This window comes from Magallana gigas, chromosome 1, assembly GCF_963853765.1.
Source record: "Magallana gigas chromosome 1, xbMagGiga1.1, whole genome shotgun sequence".
Taxonomy (NCBI): Eukaryota; Metazoa; Mollusca; class Bivalvia; order Ostreida; family Ostreidae; genus Magallana; species Magallana gigas.
The window spans coordinates 15,743,512-15,767,205 of record NC_088853.1 but is presented as its reverse complement, the minus strand read 5'-3'; the positions used below and the strand labels follow the sequence as shown (position 1 = coordinate 15,767,205).

The 23,694-nt window shown below is 33.7% G+C and overlaps 1 protein-coding gene across 1 annotated transcript in view; it reads left to right on the top strand.

Annotated features, from left to right (window-relative positions):
* The first annotated feature begins 311 nt into the window (after window positions 1-311).
* LOC105331333 (glutamyl aminopeptidase) overlaps window positions 312-23,694 on the top strand; it is a 40,889-nt gene continuing 17,506 nt past the window's right edge. Inside the window, exons 1-10 of the mRNA XM_011433471.4 lie at window positions 312-1,664; window positions 5,808-5,917; window positions 8,507-8,667; window positions 9,770-9,890; window positions 11,669-11,823; window positions 12,973-13,086; window positions 14,143-14,280; window positions 15,872-15,937; window positions 16,383-16,448; window positions 21,794-21,960. Coding sequence (XP_011431773.3) covers window positions 838-1,664; window positions 5,808-5,917; window positions 8,507-8,667; window positions 9,770-9,890; window positions 11,669-11,823; window positions 12,973-13,086; window positions 14,143-14,280; window positions 15,872-15,937; window positions 16,383-16,448; window positions 21,794-21,960 — 1,925 coding nt within the window. The 5' untranslated portion in view covers window positions 312-837. The remainder of the gene's footprint in view (window positions 1,665-5,807; window positions 5,918-8,506; window positions 8,668-9,769; window positions 9,891-11,668; window positions 11,824-12,972; window positions 13,087-14,142; window positions 14,281-15,871; window positions 15,938-16,382; window positions 16,449-21,793; window positions 21,961-23,694) is intronic.

Here is a 23,694-nt window from a genome sequence, read left to right as displayed (position 1 = left end):
GTTACTCAAAGTGACGTCGATGGCGAGATTTCACATTAATCCGCTAAAAATCGCGGGGAGCTGATTCTTACAGATTGAATTACTTTTGCTGTCTGTCTTTCCCTCATTTCATTTTTTCTTTAACGCACGGCCCACATTTTCTAAGTTTTTGCCTGCTCGTTCTCGTTTTTCCCCTTAGATTTTATTTCAGTTCTGTTGGCTAAATTTCAATTCAGAATCGAGAAAAAGTTTTCACTAAAATCTTTCCCGGGAAAAAAAATGATGATGACGATTATTCTTTCAGTATAACGGATGTCCATATATTTTCGCTCATCGCCATTACACGCGGATTACAATAGGTCTTTTATTGCTGCACCGCGGGGTAGCCAGCCCTTGGATTGTCTGACAAGCTCTATAGATACGAAGCCTTGGCATATCTCATTGATTTCTTGCTTTTCAAAGATCTTGGTGAATTATAACACAGAAGGGGGGCCTTGACAGAGATATGGTCGAACGAAATCTTTGCACGGACATTTCCACGAAGCAGTTCCTACTTTTCACTGACAATACCGCAACTTGATACCGCTATCTTTTTGGGTAATTAGCAGCTCAGCTGGGATAATTAATTAGGATGCAGGCAAGGGATTCGGAAGATCGCAGATGATTTTTACAGAGAGAAGAAATTCATGCCTCGGTGTTTATGGATTCTGTTTAATTAATATTAATTGAATTCAATGAAATCCAGCCTTTTGAGGAGAAAAATGGTTTTGAGGAGAATAATGGAATCAGTTATTCTTCATTAAACTGTGTTCTGGGATACTGAACAATCTCAAAAGTAGAGTCGGATATTTTTAAAGTATGGACAAAAGAGGAAGCGAAATGACCACATCTCGCGGAAAAGAAAACACTGGACAAGGAGAAAAGAAGGATTTGTTCGTGGAGTACACAACAGACAGACGGACAGGGTGTTATCTCAGTCGTTTCCAAGTGTCCTGTCTGATTCTAGGAAACTTGTTTATTCTGTGCACGGCCGTAGCTCTAGTAGCGTTCGTGAAGAAAGAACGCGTCATCTATGGGACTTCAATGCCTGACGCATTGTGCAGCTGTGAGACGCCCAAACCTTACGCCAACGCGACGCTAGAATATTACTACGTCAAAAACCAAACGGCGTCCGTGACGGCGTGGTCCGAGAACCTAGTAGAAGTTGAAAATACAACCCTAGCGAACGGCTCTGTAAGACAGGAAAAGGAAGAAACCAAAGTCGTTCCGGAAGAGGAAGTCGTCGCCCCAGCATACGAGCCATGGAAGATAATTCGACTTTCGAGAGACCTCTTGCCTCTTCTGTACGATATTTATTTAAAAGTGGATCTAGAAAAATTAACGTACCGGGGAAGCGTAGACATGTATCTGAATTGTACCAAAAATTCACGATTTATTATATTTCACATTTCTCATCTTTACTATGAAAAGAATTCTGTAAGAGTTGTCAATAATGCTACCTCGCAGGACTTAGAAATCGTCACACAATTCCGTTACGTTAGAAACCAGTTTTTCGTCATTGAGCTCCGTTCGGAACTCTCGGCAGGGACCGTGTACAGAGTGAGTGTCGGATATTACGGGTACTTACACGAGGATCTGAGGGGAATTTATCTCAGCAAATACGTGACTCCTAGCGGGGAAACCAGGTAAGAAGGTTCAAATTATGCCCCCCCCCCCCCCCGCCCTTTGTAAAGACAAACCAGTCATGAACAAAAATATACATAGAGAGAACAGCATATTATTCAGGACTAAAGAAATATTCTTTGAGTATTATGAGGTGATCAATTACGGTTAGGGTTATAAAATTCAATAAAGCCCGAGTCCGGGGCTTTATCATAGATTTGATCACTCACGACGTATTTGATCACCTCATAATATTCAAATAATGAAATGATTCCTTATTAGTTACATTTATATAATTTTCAGCAACTGTACGATTATACATGTATACATGTATCAAATCAATCCTACACAATATATCACAATCAATGAATATGTTTAACCACAAAGTCTATAACATTGTCATCATTTTGGAATGTATAGATAACTTTCAGAAAAGCAATTTGAGCAGTTATTTCCCCTGTGGGTCGTACTTTGGGTCTTTCGTCCTTGATTCCTTCATTATTGAACAATTCTCAACTTGCAATACTTGGTATTTTGACGCAGATAGCAATGTATGCTATAACGGACATACAAAGTATTTACGTTGGTTAGGGTTTCCTTTACTGTGTATTTGTGATGTTGTTCCGATTTTTCTATATTTCTGCCATGATTGAAATGGGTTGATCAAAGAGAACAAATTCACTGCCTTGACCAACAAGCTGAAGATGGCGACCAAAGGAAATAATTTACAGAGAATGAAATCTTTAAATTTCATAAGTCCATCCATTGTATTTTTCTATAATTGAAAAAGGAAGCCTTTTAGTAGATTTTAATAACAAGTGATAAAGCACATAAAGGAAGCAGGTGTCTGTGTAGGCTAAAGAACTTCAGTGGAAAAATGTGTTTTTCTGAACTGGTTGATTTACATGTAAATATAAAGCCATCAATTGTATCCTGCTGTAATTGACAAAAGGATCCGGGCGGCATTTTGCTTATATATGATCCAAAATAGGACAAATGCAGTGGGTGAATAGGTAGGGTAAACCCCTTCTTTGGAAAAATATGTTTTTCTGAACTGGTTTTATTTATTAAATGTCAGATGTAACGCTATTAACACATCTGTTGACCATCTATGATAATTACAATTGCCTTCAGCTGGTTATGCATGCCACGCGGATCGTTGGTATATCATGAAATTAAACACGAAACTTTAATAAATATCTAAAGTTGCCATTATTATCTGCGTTAATCGGCCGCTTGACCTTTTGTTTATTGAATACAGTTGAGTAAACCAATCTCAATACAGGTAAGATCTACAGCAGTTTTGAAGACATTTAAGTTTAATGGGTGAAGTAATCTTTTTTCTCTTGAATCGTAACATAAACTATTGTGTAATTATTTTATAAGTTCCCCTAGTTTTTTTTTTCATCATGAAACGTATCCTTAATACGGTATTAGTTTGACGAAAGTGTATTTTATTTATTTATTTTTTGCTGTTAAAAGCGAAAAAAAAATGATAAAAATTAATTGAGAGAGAGAGAGAGAGAGAGAGAGAGAGAGAGAGAGAGAGAGAGAGAGAGATAGATATTAAATTGAGGTAATCTTTGCAAACGCATTTTCTCTTGAATCGTAACATAAACTATTGTGTAATTACTTTTTTTTAATGCTCCCCTGGTTCTTTTTTTTAAATCATAAAACGTATCCTTTATACGGTATTAGTTTGACGAAAGTGTAGTTTATTTTTTAATTTTTTTTGGCTGTTAAAAAGCGAAAAAAATTGATAAAAAATAATTGATAGATTGCAAGGTTTTTTCATGAGAGAGAGAGAGAGAGAGAGAGAGAGAGAGAGAGAGAGAGAGAGAGAGAGAGAGAGAGAGAGAGAGAGAGAGAGAGAGAGTGTGTGTGTGTGTAATTAAATCTAACGATATAACCAAATAATCCGCATCATCTTTTTATCCTAACAATTAATAAAAACTTCATATATAAAACACAGGTTCTTTATGTGAGTAGACAAGGAGGAACTTTAAAACTGCAAAAAAACATTACATCTTCTTCGATTCACAATCCGATTATTAAAGGTATCAAAAGAATGTCTTTTTATGCTAAGCCTCAATTAGCAACAATTGTAGTCTTGTGTAAGAAACCATGTATATATATAGTGAATTCGCCATAGTTATTATAACGAATTCGTTTTACAAATATAATGAATTACGGATATAACGAAGTAAATCCATTGGTCCATAGGACTTCGCTATAACCGAGTTTTACTGTATTTCATTCTATCGAACCAATATGCATATCTGACCCTATGGAACTTGTTTAAGTGTTTCTGATACGTACATATCATTTATTAGAAAAAAAACCCTAAAATGAACATTACCATCTCGGCTTATAATATACAAAAAAGCTAGAATTGAAGAAAAAGAACGTTTCAGTTTGAAGGTCACGTGGTACTTTGCAATGTGATGCTAGGATTCCCTGCAATCAATTTTGTCTTTTGCCAGGAAACTGTCGAAAAAATACGGAACTTAATGGACTTTCGCTACGCTTCGTTGACGTTTGTGCGCTTTATCGAAACTTGACCCAATTACAGATGCAGTTTGTTATGCAATAACAGCTGATTCCAAAGTAGATACATCTCAACTAAGTGCGCATCTTTTATTTAGCACTTTAGGGTTACAGATTGATTTATTGCGCGTTAAATGAAAGAGAAAAACCAAAAAGAGTTTGAACTTAAAGCAAGTGCTATTTTATAAATATGAGGAACATTTCTTTAAAAAACAAAAAGTTTAAAACCTTTTCTTCAATATTTTGGGAAAATTAATGCAAATCAAGTACTTGGTGTCATCTAAAATTCATAAATTCATGAGTTTATGAATTTATTACTAAAATTTATGACATACACTGTGGTTGCGTTTTATTTCAACCACAGTGTATTTGGACGATGGTAACAAAAAGTGAACCCTCTTTGCCTTCTCGACTGGAACGTTCAAGATTTGTTTGTTGTGAGAAGTTGTGATGGCAAAGATAAGATCGAATGCATCCTATACAGACGATGAGTACTTTTTTTAATCGGGGAAGAAAAAAGAAAACCCTGCTGAAATCAGTATATCAGAAGTATCGAGCCGTCACCATCAGTTATAAAATGGCGGAAATCCGATATCCCAAGGGGAGATAATAAAATTCACTTCTGACAGTTTGGCGGTGTAAATTTAGCTTGTTGTTGCTAAAAGAAATAACGATGACCGTAGTGTTTCTTATCAAAGGAGATGTGAAAGGGATACAAAAAATAAGTGCGCAGAAAGCTTGAATGACATATCTTGGTTTCAATCTTTTAAGATGGTGCTTTCATTTGGAAGGTGGAGTCTGATGAATGATGAGTTTTATAGGCTGGTGGGAATCTTAATATTTTGACGTGTGGTTTTTTTGAATAAAAATTTCTTAGTATCTATATAAAAAAATTAAAATTCACATATATAGAGATAGAAGAAAAGATTAAAAGACAATCAGAAGAAATAAACTTTGTTTTGCTTTTTTGTTCGTGATTGTACTGTAATATTTAAGATATCTGCACAACATCGACACTTAATATCCGTTAAAAAGGATACAAATATAATGAAATAATTCACCAATAAAACTGTACATCAACATCGATCTTGCAATCAAAATCTAGTTTATTCAAGTTTACTCATTTCACCTCGTTACATTATATTTACATTACATTTACATTACATTTAAATAACATTTACATTACGTTTACATTACATTTACATTACATTTACATTACATTTACTACAAATATTCGGGGCATTAACTTATGATTTCATTCAAAAATGGGTAGATTAAATTCTGTTTACTGCAAACAGGCTTGAATTATGAAAGCACGCTACTGGGAGAGAGTCAGTATTGCTATAATATATTGTGTATTATCTGTTTATACTGTAAGAAGGGAAATATTCGCCCACATTTTATTTTTCCCCTCGCCCTTGTTGTAAGCGGGCAAAATTAAGACTGAACGAATTCCCATGTCTCAAATTATCTCTTTTTGGAGACGACTTTGTCTGGGCGAATTCAAGACAAGTTGAAACCGTTTGCAAAAGAAAAAGGGCGAAAATAACATGGGCGAAAATTACCTTTTATACACTATTTATCCTAATTGTTTGAATTAAGTTTTATTTTCATTGTAGACGTTTAGCGGCGACACAGCTACAGTCCACAGACGCCCGGAAGTTATTCCCATGTCTTGATGAACCGAATATGAAAGCTGCCTTCCAGTTGACACTCACCTACCAAGAGGGTAAATTAATCTCAAGCACTTAACTTTACTCGCCACACACGCACGAATTTAGTAGGGAGGGGGTCGGGGAGGGGGGGGGGTGTTAGACCTTGATAATTTTATACTAAATTTAACCCATATTGAAAAGTTACGGAAGAAAACGCATTACTACCCATGCGCGGATCCAGAAAATTTTTCCAGGGGGGGGTCCGAAGGATAATTGTGTTTGCCAGGGGGGGTCCGAGGCATATTTTCGCGATAATTTTACTATGTAAATTTAATAAATTTTCATTTTCCAGGGGGGGGGGTCCACCCCCCCGACCCCCCCTCTAGATCCGCGCATGACTACCCCTCCCCCCACCTACACACATAAATGCAAAATCTTAATATAATCAAATGATTTCCGGATATGGGAGACTACTTAAACATAAGTTTAAATGTACACGACTTTCACTTCCATTTTGAAACCTTTAGTTAGTACGCAATTGAGCAACATTTCGAACTTTTCCGACAGAACTCGAATAAAAAACCACGATGAATGCATTTACATCACCAAATGTTAACATTTTTAGACAAAATGGAGTTGCTTCCCATCAACCTAGATATTTGCTAAACTTAGTATAAAGTCTTTTTATGGTATAATTTGGGTTAAAGCATTGAATTTTTCAATTACCGGGTAGTTTAAATTAAAACAGAGATACACTGTGCTTTATAGATACATTTATCAATGTTATAAAACAGAACGGTTGTCATAAATACGTACTGTAAAAGACATTGACGGTGTATTTCCCGGATTTAAGGGAAATATTTATAAATTGCAATTAAACTTTGATCTCAATTATATCAAAAAATTCTATAATATATATAGTTTTTATGTTAATACGTTATGAATGATGCTGTAACTGCTATAATTTAATATACTTTTTTTTAGTAAACCTAAAATATGTGTACTTATGTTATTATTATTAATTATTATCGTTATTGATATGCATGTAACCTATGAGAAGATCGTCTTACAAAAATAAAGAAATTGCACTGTGAAATCCCCAACCGATTCAGCGAAGGGCATTGTACACTGGAGATGGAGATTGATTCTCCATTGTCTTCACACACCGCGAATTGATGGGCCTTTAATTGGAGGCTGGGAAATAACAGTTTGTCTCCTGAATTGACCAGTAATTAGCTCGCCTCGCGTAATTACGGCGTTCAAATGTCAATCTATAAGGGCAGCGACAGCGCGCTTGGCTAAACTGGGTCCAACCATACGCGTGTATATTAGACAGTATCCGCTAAATACTTGTAAAAACTACACATTTTTTTCCAGTAAATTCATTTGTGAAATTTCATCGATTCGATCACTCTTTTCTTTATAAATTTTATAGGAGCCGTATCTGTTTTTATTGCGTGTTTTTAATTTTTTTTGGCGTAAAAATCTAATTTAAACAGATACTAAAATGCACGCGCAAATGCCCGGTTGAACCTTTTGAAAGGAAAAGCTTGTACAGTAGACCACGGTTATAGCGTACACGCTTATCATTAATCGACGATTACGGCAAAGTGGTTTTCATTAATCGTGACTTTATCACATGCTGTAAACTTGACGAATCCATGTACATATAACAAATTAAAACGCTTACGACAAAACTAAAATGCCCGTCCCTGGCTCTCCGTTATAATCGTGTTTTACTTTATGCAGAGCAACCGTTTAAATTTATTGATTCGTTACAATTTTCCGTAAAAATAATAGCATTCATGTTAAAAATATCTTCATTGCGTTTTTTTTTAAAAGCTGGAATCTAAAGTTATACTAATCAACTTTTCTCTTTCTTTTTCAATGCTTAATAATTATAACAGAAGTAAAAGTTGAAATTTAATATTCAAATAACTGTAAATTGTGTTGAAGAAGAAATCACTAAAATCAACGAATCAAAGCCCCATTCATCTTCACGACACGATGGGTTTTTTAAAAGATGACCATCATCTCTAAATAATTAGGTCAATCAAAGTGTAGAACCAGACAGAAGGTCATTAGGTCGCAAAATTGGGTCGTTTTTAAACCGCTTGACTTGACACCATGAAATATGAAGCTTAAGATTCCAAGCTTTGTCTGCACCGGGGGGATATCGTATGGCATTGGCAATTGCAGATCGACATTCTGTGGAGGACATATTTGCTTCCCTTTATTACTACCGAGGATTAAGACAGAATCTGTAAGCAGAAATTAGATCTATCTGGGAAATTACCATATGGTTTGATGTGTGCAGTCTTCCACAATTACTAAGTATTTGTCTCATTTATTTAATCTGTACTTAAAGAGATTAGCAACCCAGAAGGAAAGACATTCAAATTTCTTAACCCCGGTGACAAAAATTGGACCATCAGATCGAAGTTGAATTAAGTACGCGAAATAAGGAAAACAATGGCTGCTACCAGAAGTGTATTAATGTTAACGTTAGTATTTCTGGCCATCAAAGACTGTAAATATACCACAGATTCACAATACTAGGAAATAAGCAAACAAAAATAAAAGCGAGGTGAATATTCACCTGTATGAAGTATTTTGCAAACTGTTATGTTGATCTAACATTTTGGTCCCTCCCTCTGTTTTAGAGTATGAAGCTATCAGCAATACGCCCCGGAAGTCGGAGTGCATTGAGAACGGATGGAAGACGACCACGTTTCAGACCACGCCCAAAATGTCCACCTACCTCCTTGCTATTGTTATTTCAGACTTCGCTCACAGAGAGGTTGTCCTTGACAACGGATATGACGTAAGTCATAAAGTATATCTCGTGATTTTAAAAACATTATAATTATGTGTATAACTAAATGACGTATTTAGAACAGATGTGACGTTAGCTAAAGTGGGGCATGTGTATACATATATATCGTAGATAAAACAAATGATGAAAATAAGAAATGTCATATAAATTCAATGGCATATTGCTTACCTCCTGCTGCTATGGAAAAAAATAGTTGCTAATAGGAATCACATGAAGACCATAATATACATGTATTCCATAGATAGTCAGTACGAAATATATCTCCCCTCTTGCATTATGGAGTCATTCTTAGAGTATAATGACATCGGGTTTTGTACTCTTTTTAAAACCTGGAACATTTTTATAAATCATTGAATTTTCATTTTTGTATTCATTATAAAATTTGCCATTTAGGCAACACCAATATAATTTCTTGTCCGTGGGACCCCGCGCACTCGTATTTATTAAAACTATAAAAATTATATAATTATAATTTATTTTTCCGCATCCAGGAAATTTTGCCCTGTTTTCTGTTCTATTTCCGCTATATTTTTGTTTACCCATTTTTTGTTATAGTTTTCATTTCTTAATCAGAAACACGTAGAAGAAATGTAACAGTCTGCTCAAATTTATTTATGTACCGCCTAATAATTTTGGCTACAAAAATTTATAATAATTTAATTTTTTAATCGCTTGCCTGCTCGTACCCTTTTTCACTGAATGTCCGACGGTGTGGCCTTATACACAATATCAGTCGGTAAGATGTAACCGTTACATGGATTGTAGTTGACTTCATATGGTTCATGCGTGGTCAGTAAATTCCATTTCAAATGAAACTTACTGACCCCGTTCAAACCATATTAGACCGTATAAGACAATGTACCTAATAATATTTTAATTATTATCGACAGTTTACTGCCACCCTTGTGAACTATATTTTTGAAGGTGGGCCACAGTCAGAAAAGAATGACGAAGTAATGGCACCAGTTTGTTTACCTCACCGGCAAAAAAAAAACCCGATTGACACAATATATTATTTATGTATTTTGACTTCAACTAGATTTCAGTCATGAATATGAAATTTATTATAATATATTCATATCTATTTCAGATTCGAGTTTGGTCTCAGCCGGATAAGATAAATCAGACAGAGTATGCAATAGGAATAATCAGCCAATGCTTCAAATTCTTCACTGAATATTTCAACATCACAGACGTCCTCAACAAGACTGGTAAAAGCGAATTAATTGCAACTTTTGGTATTTTAATCCAATCACAACTTCTCGAGCTTCTCCGACAGAGTTCGGAAAAACACCTCAGTTGTATTAACAGTACTGGATATTAAAATTTGATACAAAACAAGACTTTGACCCGTGCGTGCACGGGATGACATTGCATATCGGACACACCTTTTTATTGAAATTTACATAACAAAGCTATAAGCTTATATAAAGTTTTGTAAAACGGGGGTCGTCATGGACGCCTTAGTAATACGTTCGAGGTGTTTTTCCGTGCTCTGTCGGAAATGCACGAGAAGTTGCGATTGATTTTAACCACTTGTAAAAACGAATTTCAGGGCAAGTTTTTATCTTTTAACCATTTTAAATCTTTTGTTCTTTAAAGAGTTGTCTTTTAAAAAAAAGCGAGATTAAAGAGGAATCTAATTAAGATTAGAAATTTTATCCGCTCTCCGGATTTTTAATCGAAAACCCGGGAGCGGATTGAAGTTCTCATTTCAATCGAAAACTCGGGGGAGCGGATGGAAGTTCTGATAATAATCGAAAACTATGGAGCGGATGGAAGTTCTATTTAAATTGGGTTGGGCAAAGACTTATGGATAGTCAACACCTTTACAATAAAATCTGCACTTAACTTTTGGAAATTATAATATTTTGTACCATGTTAAATAAGGAAAACTTCCTAATTCCTAAAATTTCAGCTTTAAAGGAGCTTGGTGGTCAACCATTTAATAACCCAATAGATCTACTTTTAACTTTCAGGCATAATATTTTTTTGGCCAAAAATTATTATTTATGGAAGAAGAAATCTAAATATTATTGGTTTATAAATTTAAAATTTCCCTATATCTCTATACAGAGCTATTTGTCTAAAGGAGGTAAAAATAGCCTAAATATGACAATGACATCGAGTCTCTTAAAAAAAATAAACTATTACAACGTGACAGCATTTCATAATGTGGTGTTGGGTAATTGAAATCTTTATTTGCAATTTTAAAACTTTGCAAAAAAATACTTTTGGTTCATTAATACTCGGAGGCATCGGCCATTATAAACGGATATTTTTTAAAGCAACAAATATAAGAGGATGTTTGGAAAACGTAATTTAATATCATTACTCCATCTAAGTTGGGTTTGCGGGTGGTGGAGGTCAACGAAATACTAGTAGCTACCAGATCCACATCATACTAATTTTATTTTGGCTACATATTATTATTATAATTCAATCCAACAAGATATACATGTATCTATAGAGTAAAATCTGGTTTCAATATTTCAAAAATGTAAGTGTTTTCGATTCTTTTTAATGGTTAAAGAGTACATGCATTGGAGAAAAAGATACTTGAAATTTAAAGTTATTCAAAACGAAAAACAAAGATTTTTCAAAATACAATGTACTTTTATTTAAAGATCATTAATATCAGACTTTTGAACCATAAACATTCAATCGAGTTCACTTTTGTCTCTGTTTCCAATCTGACTATTTTGGGTTGTAAGACTAAATCTAAGTGAGCTTGTTCAAGAGGTATGGATGGCCTTGACCTTTTTTTAAAAATTTCCTTAAAACGAAAACCACAGTCTGTAAAAATATACGAACAATTCAGATTTTAAAGTTAAAACATCTGAATTATGAAAAAAAAAATTAAAAAAGAAAAATTATATTTAAAGGTACATCTGAGAGGCACATATATGTATGAAATGTGTTGCCAGCCACGCCTACATAAGTCAAATGGTCGCCAGATCTTAGACTATTTTTTTTATTTGTGGGGCAGATCACGTGGCGGTCCCGGATTTCAGTGGCGGTGCCATGGAGAATTGGGGTCTCGTTCTCTATCGCGAGACCGCGCTACTTTACGAACCTGGTGTATCATCCAGTGAGAACAAGCTAATGGTGACGTTGATTATAGCTCACGAGGTCGCCCATACGGTAAGAAACGAGTGTAACCATTGGTTGATCCGTTGCTTACATTTCATTGGCACCTTTTTTGTGTTTTTGTTTTTTGTTTCAGTAATGGGGTAATATAGTCAATACTTCACTATTTTTCCAGTTTTCTAGTTGTATTCAGTAATTTAGTAATATGGCCACTATGCCATTATCATTTCCAGTTATTCTTTTTTTATTCAGTGGTTTCGTTGAAATGGTCACTATGCCATTATTTTTTCCAGTTTTTCTATTTTTTCAGTCGATATGCCATTATTATTTTCAGTTATTCTATTATTGTCAGTAGTTCGGTAATATGGTCACTATGCCATTACCATCTCCAATTATTCTATTTTTGGCAGTAGTTCGGTAATATGATCACTATGCCATTATCATTTCCAGTTATTTTATTTTTTTCAGTAGTTTGGTAATATGGATACTATATCATTATTATTTTCAGTTATTCTATTTTTTTATTGGTTAGGTAACATGGTTACTATGCTGTTATTATCTTAGTTATTCTATTTTATTCAGTGAATGTAACATGCTCACTATGCCATCTTTTTTTCCCAGTTATTCTATTTTTTCATTGGTTAGGTAACATGGTCACTATGGCATTGTTTTTTTCAGTTATTCTCTTTTTTTTAGTAGTTTGGTTACATGGTTACTATGCCATTGTTATTTCCAGTTATTCTATTTTTCAGTACTTTGCTAACATTATTATCATTTTCATTTCCAGTAATTCTACTTTTTAAGTAGTTTGGTAACATGGTTACAATGCCATTAGTATTTCCAGTCATTCTATTTTTTCAGTGGTTTGGTAAAACGGTTTCTATGACATTATTATTTCCAGTTATTCTACTTTTTAAGTAGTTCGGTAACATGGTTACTATGACATTATTATTTCCAGTTATTCTACTTTTTAAGTAGTTCGGTAACATGGTTACTATGACATTATTATTTCCAGTTATTCTACTTTTTAAGTAGTTCGGTAACATGGTTACTATGACATTATTATTTACAGTTATTCTACTTTCTTTCAGTATTTTGCTAACATGGTTACTATGCTATTATTTCCAGTTATTCTACTTTCTTTCAGTATTTGGCTAACATGGTTACTATGCTATTATTTTTTTAAGTTATTCTATTTTCCAGTGGTTCGGTAACATGGTTACGATGGAGTGGTGGGATGACCTCTGGCTCAATGAAGGCTTCGCCAGCTTGCTGATGTATTTCGCTATGGACGCAATTTATCCAGAATGGAATGTGGTGCGTTTTAACATAATTGTGTATTTCTGAAGAAGGTGCCACTGTTCCTGGTCAAGTCATTCAGTGACTATAGTAGTGTTGGGTTATCATATACATATTAGCATTTAAAATTGTTCATAATTAAAAGAAATATACACAGGATGAGACTGTGCCGTACAGTCAACTGAAATGTGATTGAAAGGTAACTGAAATTTGACTGAATGGAATAACTCTGCCATTCAGTGACTTTTCCTGACCATTCAGTTAACATTCAGATCATGGAATGGCAGAGCTTTGTCCTGTGATCATTTATGACTTAATATATCATATTGAAAGTTATATGATAACTTGATGGGTAGTATGCTGACAATTCAGCCCCACTTAGTTACTTTTTTGCAAAGTTTTGTCCATCAAGATTATACTGTTGATTTTCTTTTTATTTTGATTGTTATCTTAAGAAATGTAGATTTTTGACAAAATTCTCATTTCGTCTGCAAAACAGCAATGGGAATAAACAAATCGATGTATAAAAACTTAAGGAATCATTACATCACGTTATCGACATGTAAAGTGCCTTAACGGGGAATTTTCAAAACAAGGTATTGATGTTTTAAGACATTTTTTAAATATGAAACAATGAGACCAATATTTTGGTATCATAGTTAATTTGATTTTCACAGAATTTTTTGTGTGAGAAGAAATCATTTAACAAATATAATTTTTTACCATAAAAAGGTAATGGACCCAAGTGTTATCTTATCTTTTAAGGTATTCTAGAAAGGACTGGTTAGTTTTAGACCGTATTGATCGCCTTAAGAAAGAGAATTTTGTAAGATAGATTTAATAGTTAATTGACCATCCAGTCCCCATAAAGCCTTTTTACAAACAAGTTTCAATGTAATTGAAACCAAAAAAAAAAAAAATCCTAGCTCACTTCGAATTTGGATGAATCCCTGATTTCAATTGTGATAATTCTAGTAGGTTGACAGACGTCTCTTTATTAATTAATTGTTCTAATGAAAAATTGATTAAACATGAAATATGAATCTGTTAATTTTACTTTTGTTTTTATTTTAGTTTACTTTATCTGTTGTTGCCAAAGAGGTATTTCCTGTAATGGTAAAAGACGCCCTTACTACGTCACATCCGGTCTCGACTCCAATAGCTACACCGGACGACATAGCAGAATCATTTGATTCTATATCATATAGCAAGGTAAAACACGTTAGTCAAACTTATGTAGTAAAACTACATTACATCCATTATGTAATATAACTGCATTGCATCTATTATGAAATATAACTGCATTACATCCGTTTTGTAATATAAGGTATCACATCTCTTGACTATTTATAACAAAAATAAGCATACCTGTAAAATAAGAATAGTTGAAGCCATTAAAGGGACTAATACGATATTTTTTATCGGTACGTCACTTTTGTATACTGTAGAATCATTAGATTTCGTGCACAGGATGAATCTCTGTCATTCATTTAACTGAAAAGTGACAGATATTTGACTGAATGGCATAGCTCTGCCTTTCAGTCACATTTCCAGACTGCACAGTTTATATTCGGTCGACTGAATGGCAGAGATTCATCCTGTGGTGTTGGCTTAATTTTCGTGAAATTTTGGGTACCTCTCATCCGCAAATTGAAGTCATCCACGAATAATGAAATAAATAAAAAGTATTATAAAGTCATTATTCTTTTATAAGTTTAAAATAATGCACGAAATTATTCTTTTATAGGTTTAAAATAATGCACGAAATTACGCCCCATGAACCTATAAAATTTAAGGTATCCCACTCCTCAATGTTGTTGGATCAAGATTTTCTTGAGAAGTATATCATTGAAATCTGTAGACAAAACAAACTTAAAAAATACAAAGATAATGGGGGATCAGTATCCATCCCTCTGAGTTATGGCCCATTTAATTTGACCTTTTTGCACCTAAAATGCAATTTCATCCTGATTAGGATTTGTTGTCAGTATTTTTGATTAAGCAAGCTTATTTCTTCAAATATTGTTTTAATTATGCACAATGGTCACACTGAATAGAGGGATTACGAAAAAAAATTGTACAAAGCTGCATAAATTTTTGTGTGACATTTTTGCACTTAAAATAGACAATTTCTTTAATAGTTACAATTGGATTTGAAATAAAAACTTTTTGAATATCAAGAATTTTATAAGATTAATCCAGTTTGCCTATATATGTATTCAGTATCATTTTGACATAATATAACATGGGGGTCAGTGATATCAAATTTTAGATATAGGGCTTCAAAGGTAAAATTCTCGCAAAATTTTGCTTAAAAAAATTCAGACATGTTCTATATATATTCATGATTTTATGCTAAACGGCTATCACATTCTCAAGATTTGATTTTGTACATGTCACACAGAACCTATAAAATATGTTACAAACCTATCAAATGTTAAAAATGTGAATGATGATTAAAGTATAATAAAAAGAAAAGTATATTGAAAATTCATAAAATTGCTTGTTTCTGTCATTTTCGTCTAAAAAAACCTTCCGCACGAAAAAATAGTTCCCCAAAAAACTTGTTTGTTTCTTGAATTCAAATGAATTTTCTTTATGAATGTTGTATAATTATGAAATAATAATCTATCTGTGATGATTAAATAAATAAAATCATATTCATTTTAAATATAATGATCATCTGCGCAATGAAATCAAAACATGAGGAGTGAGATACCTTAAGCAATCCTAAAACATTCGCCCCGACGAATTTTAATGATTTTACAGTACTCTGAAAGAGTTTCACTTTTAAATGTTTTAGGGAATGGCCGTGCTTAGAATGCTGATGGGTTTTGTTGGAAAAGAAGACTTTCAAAAGGGGCTCAGGGTAAGAAAATCATTCTGTACCACTGTTTTACAGAACATAGGAGTTTTAGTTTGAATTCACTACTCTGTTCATGGAAATATTATGTATTTTCGCACAGTTCGCACTCGCTGCCAGCAGGCGAAAAAAATTAAGACTGAGCGAAGTCTATGTCTCAAATTATCTCTCTTTAAACACAACTTTGTTAGGGCGAAATCAGGACGAGGCAAAACTTTTTTTTATTAAGTGTAGCAGGGTGAAAAATAATACGGGGCGAAAATAACCCTGTATACAGTATCTTACAGCAATATTGAGGCGAACATTTATCAGGTATCATGTATTCCTTTTTTCAGAAGAAACTTATCAACAGCATGCTTCATTTTAAGTACAAAATATATCATATATCTGTGTCCTTGGTATATTGATGACCAAATAAAAGACACTGGTATCCCTTGTTTATTTGTTGTAGATGTACGTCACCAAATACAAATTCCAGAACGCCAAAATGGAACAACTCTGGGATACGTTCAGTGAGGTAACACAACAACACACTTACTGCACTTTCATCAATATTCGTTGAAAACTAATTTTCGTAGATTTCGCTCTTAGGGTTATCGACAAAATTCATTGCTCATTGAATTGCTAATATTTCTAATAATATATTTAGATAATCATTATCCAGTAATCTGTTCTTATTATTCAATCCACGAAACAATACTGCAAATCTTCAAATATGAATGAGAAGAGAACGAATATAAATGAGTATTGATTTAAAAAAAAAAAAAAAGACAAACACAAAAAAAACAAAAACAAAAACAAAAACAAAACAAAAACAAAACAATTCCCAGTCACATGAATATTCATACCCAACATTTTTTACCCTGTTTAACTCATTTTACTTTTTATACAGCTGTTTCGTATTGTCTTTAAGCAAAACGATACTTGTTTGAGGACATCGGTAGTCCTGTCGATGCTTGAGAACTTTTGTATTCTTTGTATTTATCCTAAACACATTTTCCCTAATCGATGTTTGAGTAGTTTTCTTTCTTTGCATTTATCCAAAATAAATGTGTTCATTTCTTTGGTACTTCCGTTTATTTTAATCAAATTGACAGTTATTGGTATTTTTACTAAGCTCTTTTGAATTAGTTTAGTAACTAATAGAAATTTCAAAACTTTACCAAATAAATGCTAAAGTGAATGCATTGAATTAAACAATTCAGATTTCATTTACGACGACTTTCTGAACTTTATTTATTTTACAACGATTGATAAACAAGTTCTACAACTTATATTAATATCTCTCGTTGGCACGGATGTTAGCGCGAGGGGGTCATTGGTGTGGGAAGAAGCCGGAGTACCCGGAGAGAACCCACGTGTCCAAGCGGGCGACCGCCAAACCCTATCACATACGACCTCTGTCGATCACGGGGATCGAACTCGGGTCGCAGCGGTGAAAAGCGAGTGTATTGTCCACTACGCTACCTGGACACCTACGACGACTTTCTTCCGCGATTTACCAAAATTAAGTGGTTCGCGGTGACAAATCTATGTAATCATGTAGATTACAATATACATACCTATCATAGGTGGTTCGCGGGGAGAAATATTCGCGTTCACAGGATTTTCGCAAAATTTCTCCCATGAGCATTGATATAGGTTAACAGCAACCATCATATCTTGAATTTTTAGTTCACCAGAACCGAAGGTTCAGGCTTGCTTTTCTGATTACCCGTTTTCTGATTATCCAGTTGTAAATTTTCCACATTTTTTACTTCTATTAAACCTTTTGGCCAATTTTTACCAATCTTGGTATAAAGCATTTTTAGGTCACCTGAGTCACTCAGGTGACCTATTGCAATTGTCCGTCGTCGTGCGTCGTGCGTTAACAATTTTACATTTTTAACTTCTTCTTGAAAACTACCAGGCCAATCGTTACCATTTTTGGTGTGAAGCATCTCTATGGTAAGAAGAATCTAAATTGTGAAATTTATGGCTCTACCACTACTGGGGTGCCACAGGTGGGGCCAAATATGCCAATCTTTTTCTCTACTACCATATATGTTTTTTAAAAACTAAATGGATGATTATGATGTCCATGAGGCCCTCTAACTAAATTGTGAAATTCATGGCCTCTGATTCAAGGGGTTCAGGCTCTAGGGTGGGGCCAATATGGCCAAATAGTAAAAATGTATTAAATCTTAGAAAATCTTCTTTTCTACTATCATATATATTTGTTAAAAACTAAATGCATGATAATGATGTCCATGAAGCCCTCTATCAAAATTGTGAAATTCATGACCCCTGGGTCAGGGGTTCAGTCTCTAGGGTGGGGCCAATATGGCCATATAGTAAAAATGTATTAAATCTTAGAAAATCTTCTTCTCTACTCCCAAATATATTTGTTAAAAACTAAATGCATGGTTATGATGTCCATAAAGCCCTCTACCAAAATTGTGAAATTCATGACCCCTCAATCAGGGGTTCAGGCTCTAGGGTGGGGCCAATATGGCCAAATAGTAAAAATGTATTAAATCTTAGAAAATCTTCTTCTCTACTCCCATATACCGGTATATTTGTTAAAAACTAAATGCATGGTTATGCTGTCCATGAGGCCCTCTACCAAAATTGTGAAATTCATGACCTCTTTGTTAGGTGATTAGGCTCTAGGGTAGGGCCAATATGGCCATATAGTAAAATGTTTTAAATCTTAAAAAATCTTCTTCTCTACTCCAACACATGTGGGCAAAAAACTGAATACATGGTTATGATATCCACAATCTCCTTTACCTAAATTGTGAAATTCATGGCCCCTGGGTCAGGGGTTTAGGACATGAGGGGTGGGGGCAATATGGCAATATATTGTTAATGCATATAATGTTTAAAAATCTTCTTCTCTATTCTCACACATCTGTATAAAATAACCGACTAATAATTATGTTTACCAGGAAGTCCTCTACTGAAATTTTAATTTTCATGTCCCCTGGGGTATGGGTTTTGACTCTAAGGCAGGGCCAAAATGGATGTATAGATGTTAATGCATATAGTGTTAAAAAATTATCTTCTTTACTCCAACACACCTGAAAGGAAAATTGAATTCATGATTTTGTAGACCAGATCTTTTAGTTTTTCACCAAAATTATAGGTTTCACAGTTCTTTTTGAAATGTGGTCGTCATTACAAATTTATAATTTTTTTACTCCAGTATGAAACCTAATTAATTAGATGCATATATGAGACTCCATGACAAGTTTGTGTTTGGGATATATGCTACTCAGGTGACCGTTAAGGCCAGTTGGCCTCTTGTTATTGAAAGGGGCATTTTTAATATTGTTAAAATTGAGGGCAATTAAATTAATTAATTAATTGTTCACATAGACATTCATACACACACTCATACAATCTAAACAAGAATATACAATAAATAGCTCTAGAAATAAAGTAGATATAACCCGCATACGGAAAAGAAAGTATACAAGTCTACTCCTGAAAAAATGTTCTCCACAAAGTCCATATTTTGTCAAATAAGGAATAAAATCGGTTTGGTATTCGCTATTTGTGTGTCTAGAGTGGATTATTCATATAACTTATACAACCCGATAGTAATTTACGAAATATTAATAAGTGTAGTAGATCTCCCAAATTTTTTTTTTTAGAAATTGTCTTTTGGTAAACAAGAGTTTATAGCCTCTGTGATATTGGTAATTGTTTTTTAAATGCCTCAATCATAACACTAATCATAAAATACATGTACTTTATATCAATTCAATTTTTGTTTTATAAAATTGGCTATAAAACCATTAGTACTTAGTGACGTATCGGGTTTCATATCTTTAAGAACCTGGAACAATTCTTTTTCTGTAATATGTTCATCAAGTTTCCTGGAGACCTTATCATCTTCAGCCCTTTCACAATCGGCGCATGCGCAGAAGCAGAAGCGACAAAATATTCGTGCGAACGAAAATAATAGATATGGTTTGTAAACTGTTGCCTAAATACTCGCAAATGAAATAAGTAATCGTACGAAACTCGCATGATTTAAAGCAACTGTTATGCGATGTAAACGCATTTAATCTTGCGTTAAATCTGCGTCTACATGCGACTGTTGTACGTTAAAAATGCTCGTACAAAAATGCCCGTCCGTTTTAGACGATCTTCAGTAAAAAAAAAAAGTTCAATGCAAAAGAAGATACCGCCCAAGACGATGACAAAACCCAACAGCCAAAATCAAGGTCAGTTGTGGCCTGAAACCGATATGCCCAAAGAGGGTTCAATGTTTAACTTTGAAATATATTGGAAAAAATCTTAAAAACTAAAATTAAAAAAATTAATCTTGTTCGAGTGAGTGATATGGCCTATGGGCCTCTTATTAAATTTCATTTGTTGTGCTAAAAACTATCATTTGGTAAACAAAATATATTCATAGATTTGAATTTTGAAATTAAAGTATAGTGCAAGATTTTTACATTAAACTCTTCAGCTTTAAATAATTAATATATGATATTTTAGAGTTTGCCACGACGGTCAGTAAATTCTTAAGAAAAGAAAGAAAAAATGTGAACTGATTGACTTTCTGAATAGACAACCTGATGTTCGTGTAGGCTTTCTCGATGACCTATTAATCTATTAACAGTAAGTCAAATTATGATGGTGTAAATTAATTCCAGCTGAAAAAAATTACTGATACCGTCTGAAACGGTTCATATTTAAATGTTGCCCACTGGGTGTGTTAATAGAGTTGTGAACTGCAGACCTCGGGTTCAGATAAGGGATACACTTTTGTTGACTTGTATTATACAAATATTCTAAAATTTAATTTTCCAAACAAAATTCCGGTATTTTCACCATTGCATTTCAAACGGAATAAAACTTACCTAAACACCGAAAGTCATGATTTCCATTTTGACGTAACATCAATAACCCTTTACTTCAGAAATGACGTCAAGACTTGTATGCAGTCAACATTGACTTCGGTTCGTTTATATCGCGAGGTTGCGTAGTTTATCAAGAAAAAGTATCAATTTTCACAATTTTCTTGTGGAATTCTTTGCGCGTACCAGGACGAACGGGTCGAGACCGTGACGATCCTTTGGAATTTTTGTCTTCGGATGATATTTCTCAGAGATATTGTATTAAGGTAAACGATTCAAGGGTTGCGTTTTGCAAAAAAATTTACAACTTACGACCTAATTGATGAATGCTTTTTAATTCTAATAAAGTACTAATCAATAATTTATTCAAATGGTTTAGAAATATTGTATTAGAAATCTTGTAAGGGTATATTAATGTTTTTATTAAAAATTCGTTCGTCGGATATCATTTCAAGAGACTAAATTAATTAACAACGTTTTCGAAAATTCTTTCGTAAAACGTAGTGCAACAGGTCTTTTTCAAGATAGAACCATTTGATCGTCATAGCTGACTTGATTGAACTTTTTCCTGTACTTTCTGGCTTTTAAAAAAATATGTAGAAAATGAAACAAAGTTTATATTAAATATTCAGAAAAGTATTCTTAATACCTATATTCAATTAGAAATTATTTAAAAAAGGAAGTCAAAAGTTAGTTGTATTCCATTTTAGGAAACACTCTAGGCTTTCTAGAGTTATTTTATTTATCCAAAATGGACAAAACTTTAGATTAAAAGAAATCTAAGGCTATTTATCATTGGTTCTTTTCCATCCATTTTTGTACGGTTTTTTTTTTGGTACCAATTATCAACAAATCAAAATTTCAAACGAAAACTGAGATGTTGTCTTTATCGATATAAAGCCTATTGGCCGATCCATGTAAAAAAAAACACCCTTGAGCTATAAAAAAAGCCAGCGATCCACGTTTATCCTTAAAAAATAAATTTGAGTATGTTAAATTTTTTTTGAAGGCAGTGGATAACCAGTATGACATCAGATCAGTGATGACGACATGGACACGTCAAATGGGATATCCGGTAATTACGATGCGCGCGCAGGCTGACTTCTTTCATCTGACCCAAAACAGGTTCCTTTTAGACAATAATAATGAGACGGACGTTAACGGTAGCTCAGACAGGTAAGTTTGATTTCATTCATATATTATCTAAATAATATTAAACTCAGCTTTTTTAAAATAAGGAAGCAGATACAAAATTATGATATTTTCTGTATGGTTTTTAAAACGAGGTCTTATTTGTCAACAAAACGTGTGTCTGTACACTAACATAACATTGTGAGTTTACAAAATGCTGTCACAATGCAATTTGTAGGTTTTCCTGCATTGTAAAGTGACGTCACAATTGAACACATATATATTCCAAATCTATGTACAGCGTAAAGGAAAGATTTTTTGGAAATGAAAGAATATTGAATCGGTGACAAATTAAAGGATAAAGATTCGTTTTTCCAGTCAGTGGTTGTGTTGGGATATAGCCCGGGTGTATTCCTTTATGTTATCCTTAAGCCGTTAAGCCTGTAAAGTCTTCGGCTACAGTGAATATAAGGCGGTGAACGTAAATTCTATATTTCAAATGTGGGTGATAGTACCTCATCTTTGTTTGCGGGATTTTTTCGTTTTGTTTTATACTAATTGTTAGACCATAATTAATCACCTAATTGTCTACGGACTTTTCCGGGTTTTTTTCCGATTACGACACAGAGCACACGGCGGGTGTGACCGGTCAGCAGGGGATGCCCACTCCCCCTAGGCACCTGGCCTGGGGGCCATAAAAGTTAGACGAGCTCACTTTTGATCTAAGTCTCACTTTTACCAAAGGAATATATAGTGGAAAAGTGAGACCAAGATCAAAAGTGAGCTCGTCTAACTTTTATGGCCCCGGGGCCTGATCCTACCTCCATGTATTTGGAGGTCTGTGTTTGTTCTGTCCTATTTTTTTTCTTTGGACTATTGATTTCGAACACTGTTTGTTATCACAACATGGCATCTAAAATATATTACTACTGAGTCAAAATGCGCCAGTATTTTTTGACGTAATAGAAAGTCCCGAGCAGGTTTCGAACACATTACTAAATGATCTTACCCCGTGGCTATAACCAGTATGGATATCAATAAAGAAATTAAGAAAAAAACCGAAATAAAGTTTTATTTAGTTTCAATGATTTTTTTTCAAAGACTGTAGATCCCAAAATGGGTTTTCTCTATACTTTCTATAAGGTCTCATACACTCTTGATTAGACTATGATAGAAATATTATATCTATAACACATGTGTTAAGTAACAACACGCCGCTCTTAAATGTACCATATCGTACACTCACATTTACAGCTCAACAGTAAACAAATTATCTTCTTTAAAGAAAACAATTCGCTTTTTATCATTTATAAAAATGATTTTTTTTTCAAGGTTTATTTAATGCATGAAATATTGCAGAATTAAATCATAGTTACAATTAACTATTATTTACATTCGCTCAAAATTTTGATAGAATATGATTTAATAACAAAATATTTTAAATATATTTAATTGTCGCATACGTGTGATATCTACTATCCGTGTGATAAACGAGTAATCCTTTATCAAATACTTGCGGTCCGAACTTTTTTTGACTGAGCCACTTTTTTGAATAATGTCTACAATGTTAGCTCTCAATGTTGGCTTTTTAAAAGGCAACAAAAGTTATATAGCCACTGGAATAATAATTTAAGATTTAAAGAGAATACACAATCTATCAAAATATAAGATATTTATATAGTGTCAATGTCCATAATAATATGCAGGTGTACATTTATTTTTTATAAATGCATGTACAAGAGCAAAGAAGTGTGTAGCGGTGTACAATTATACAATTCA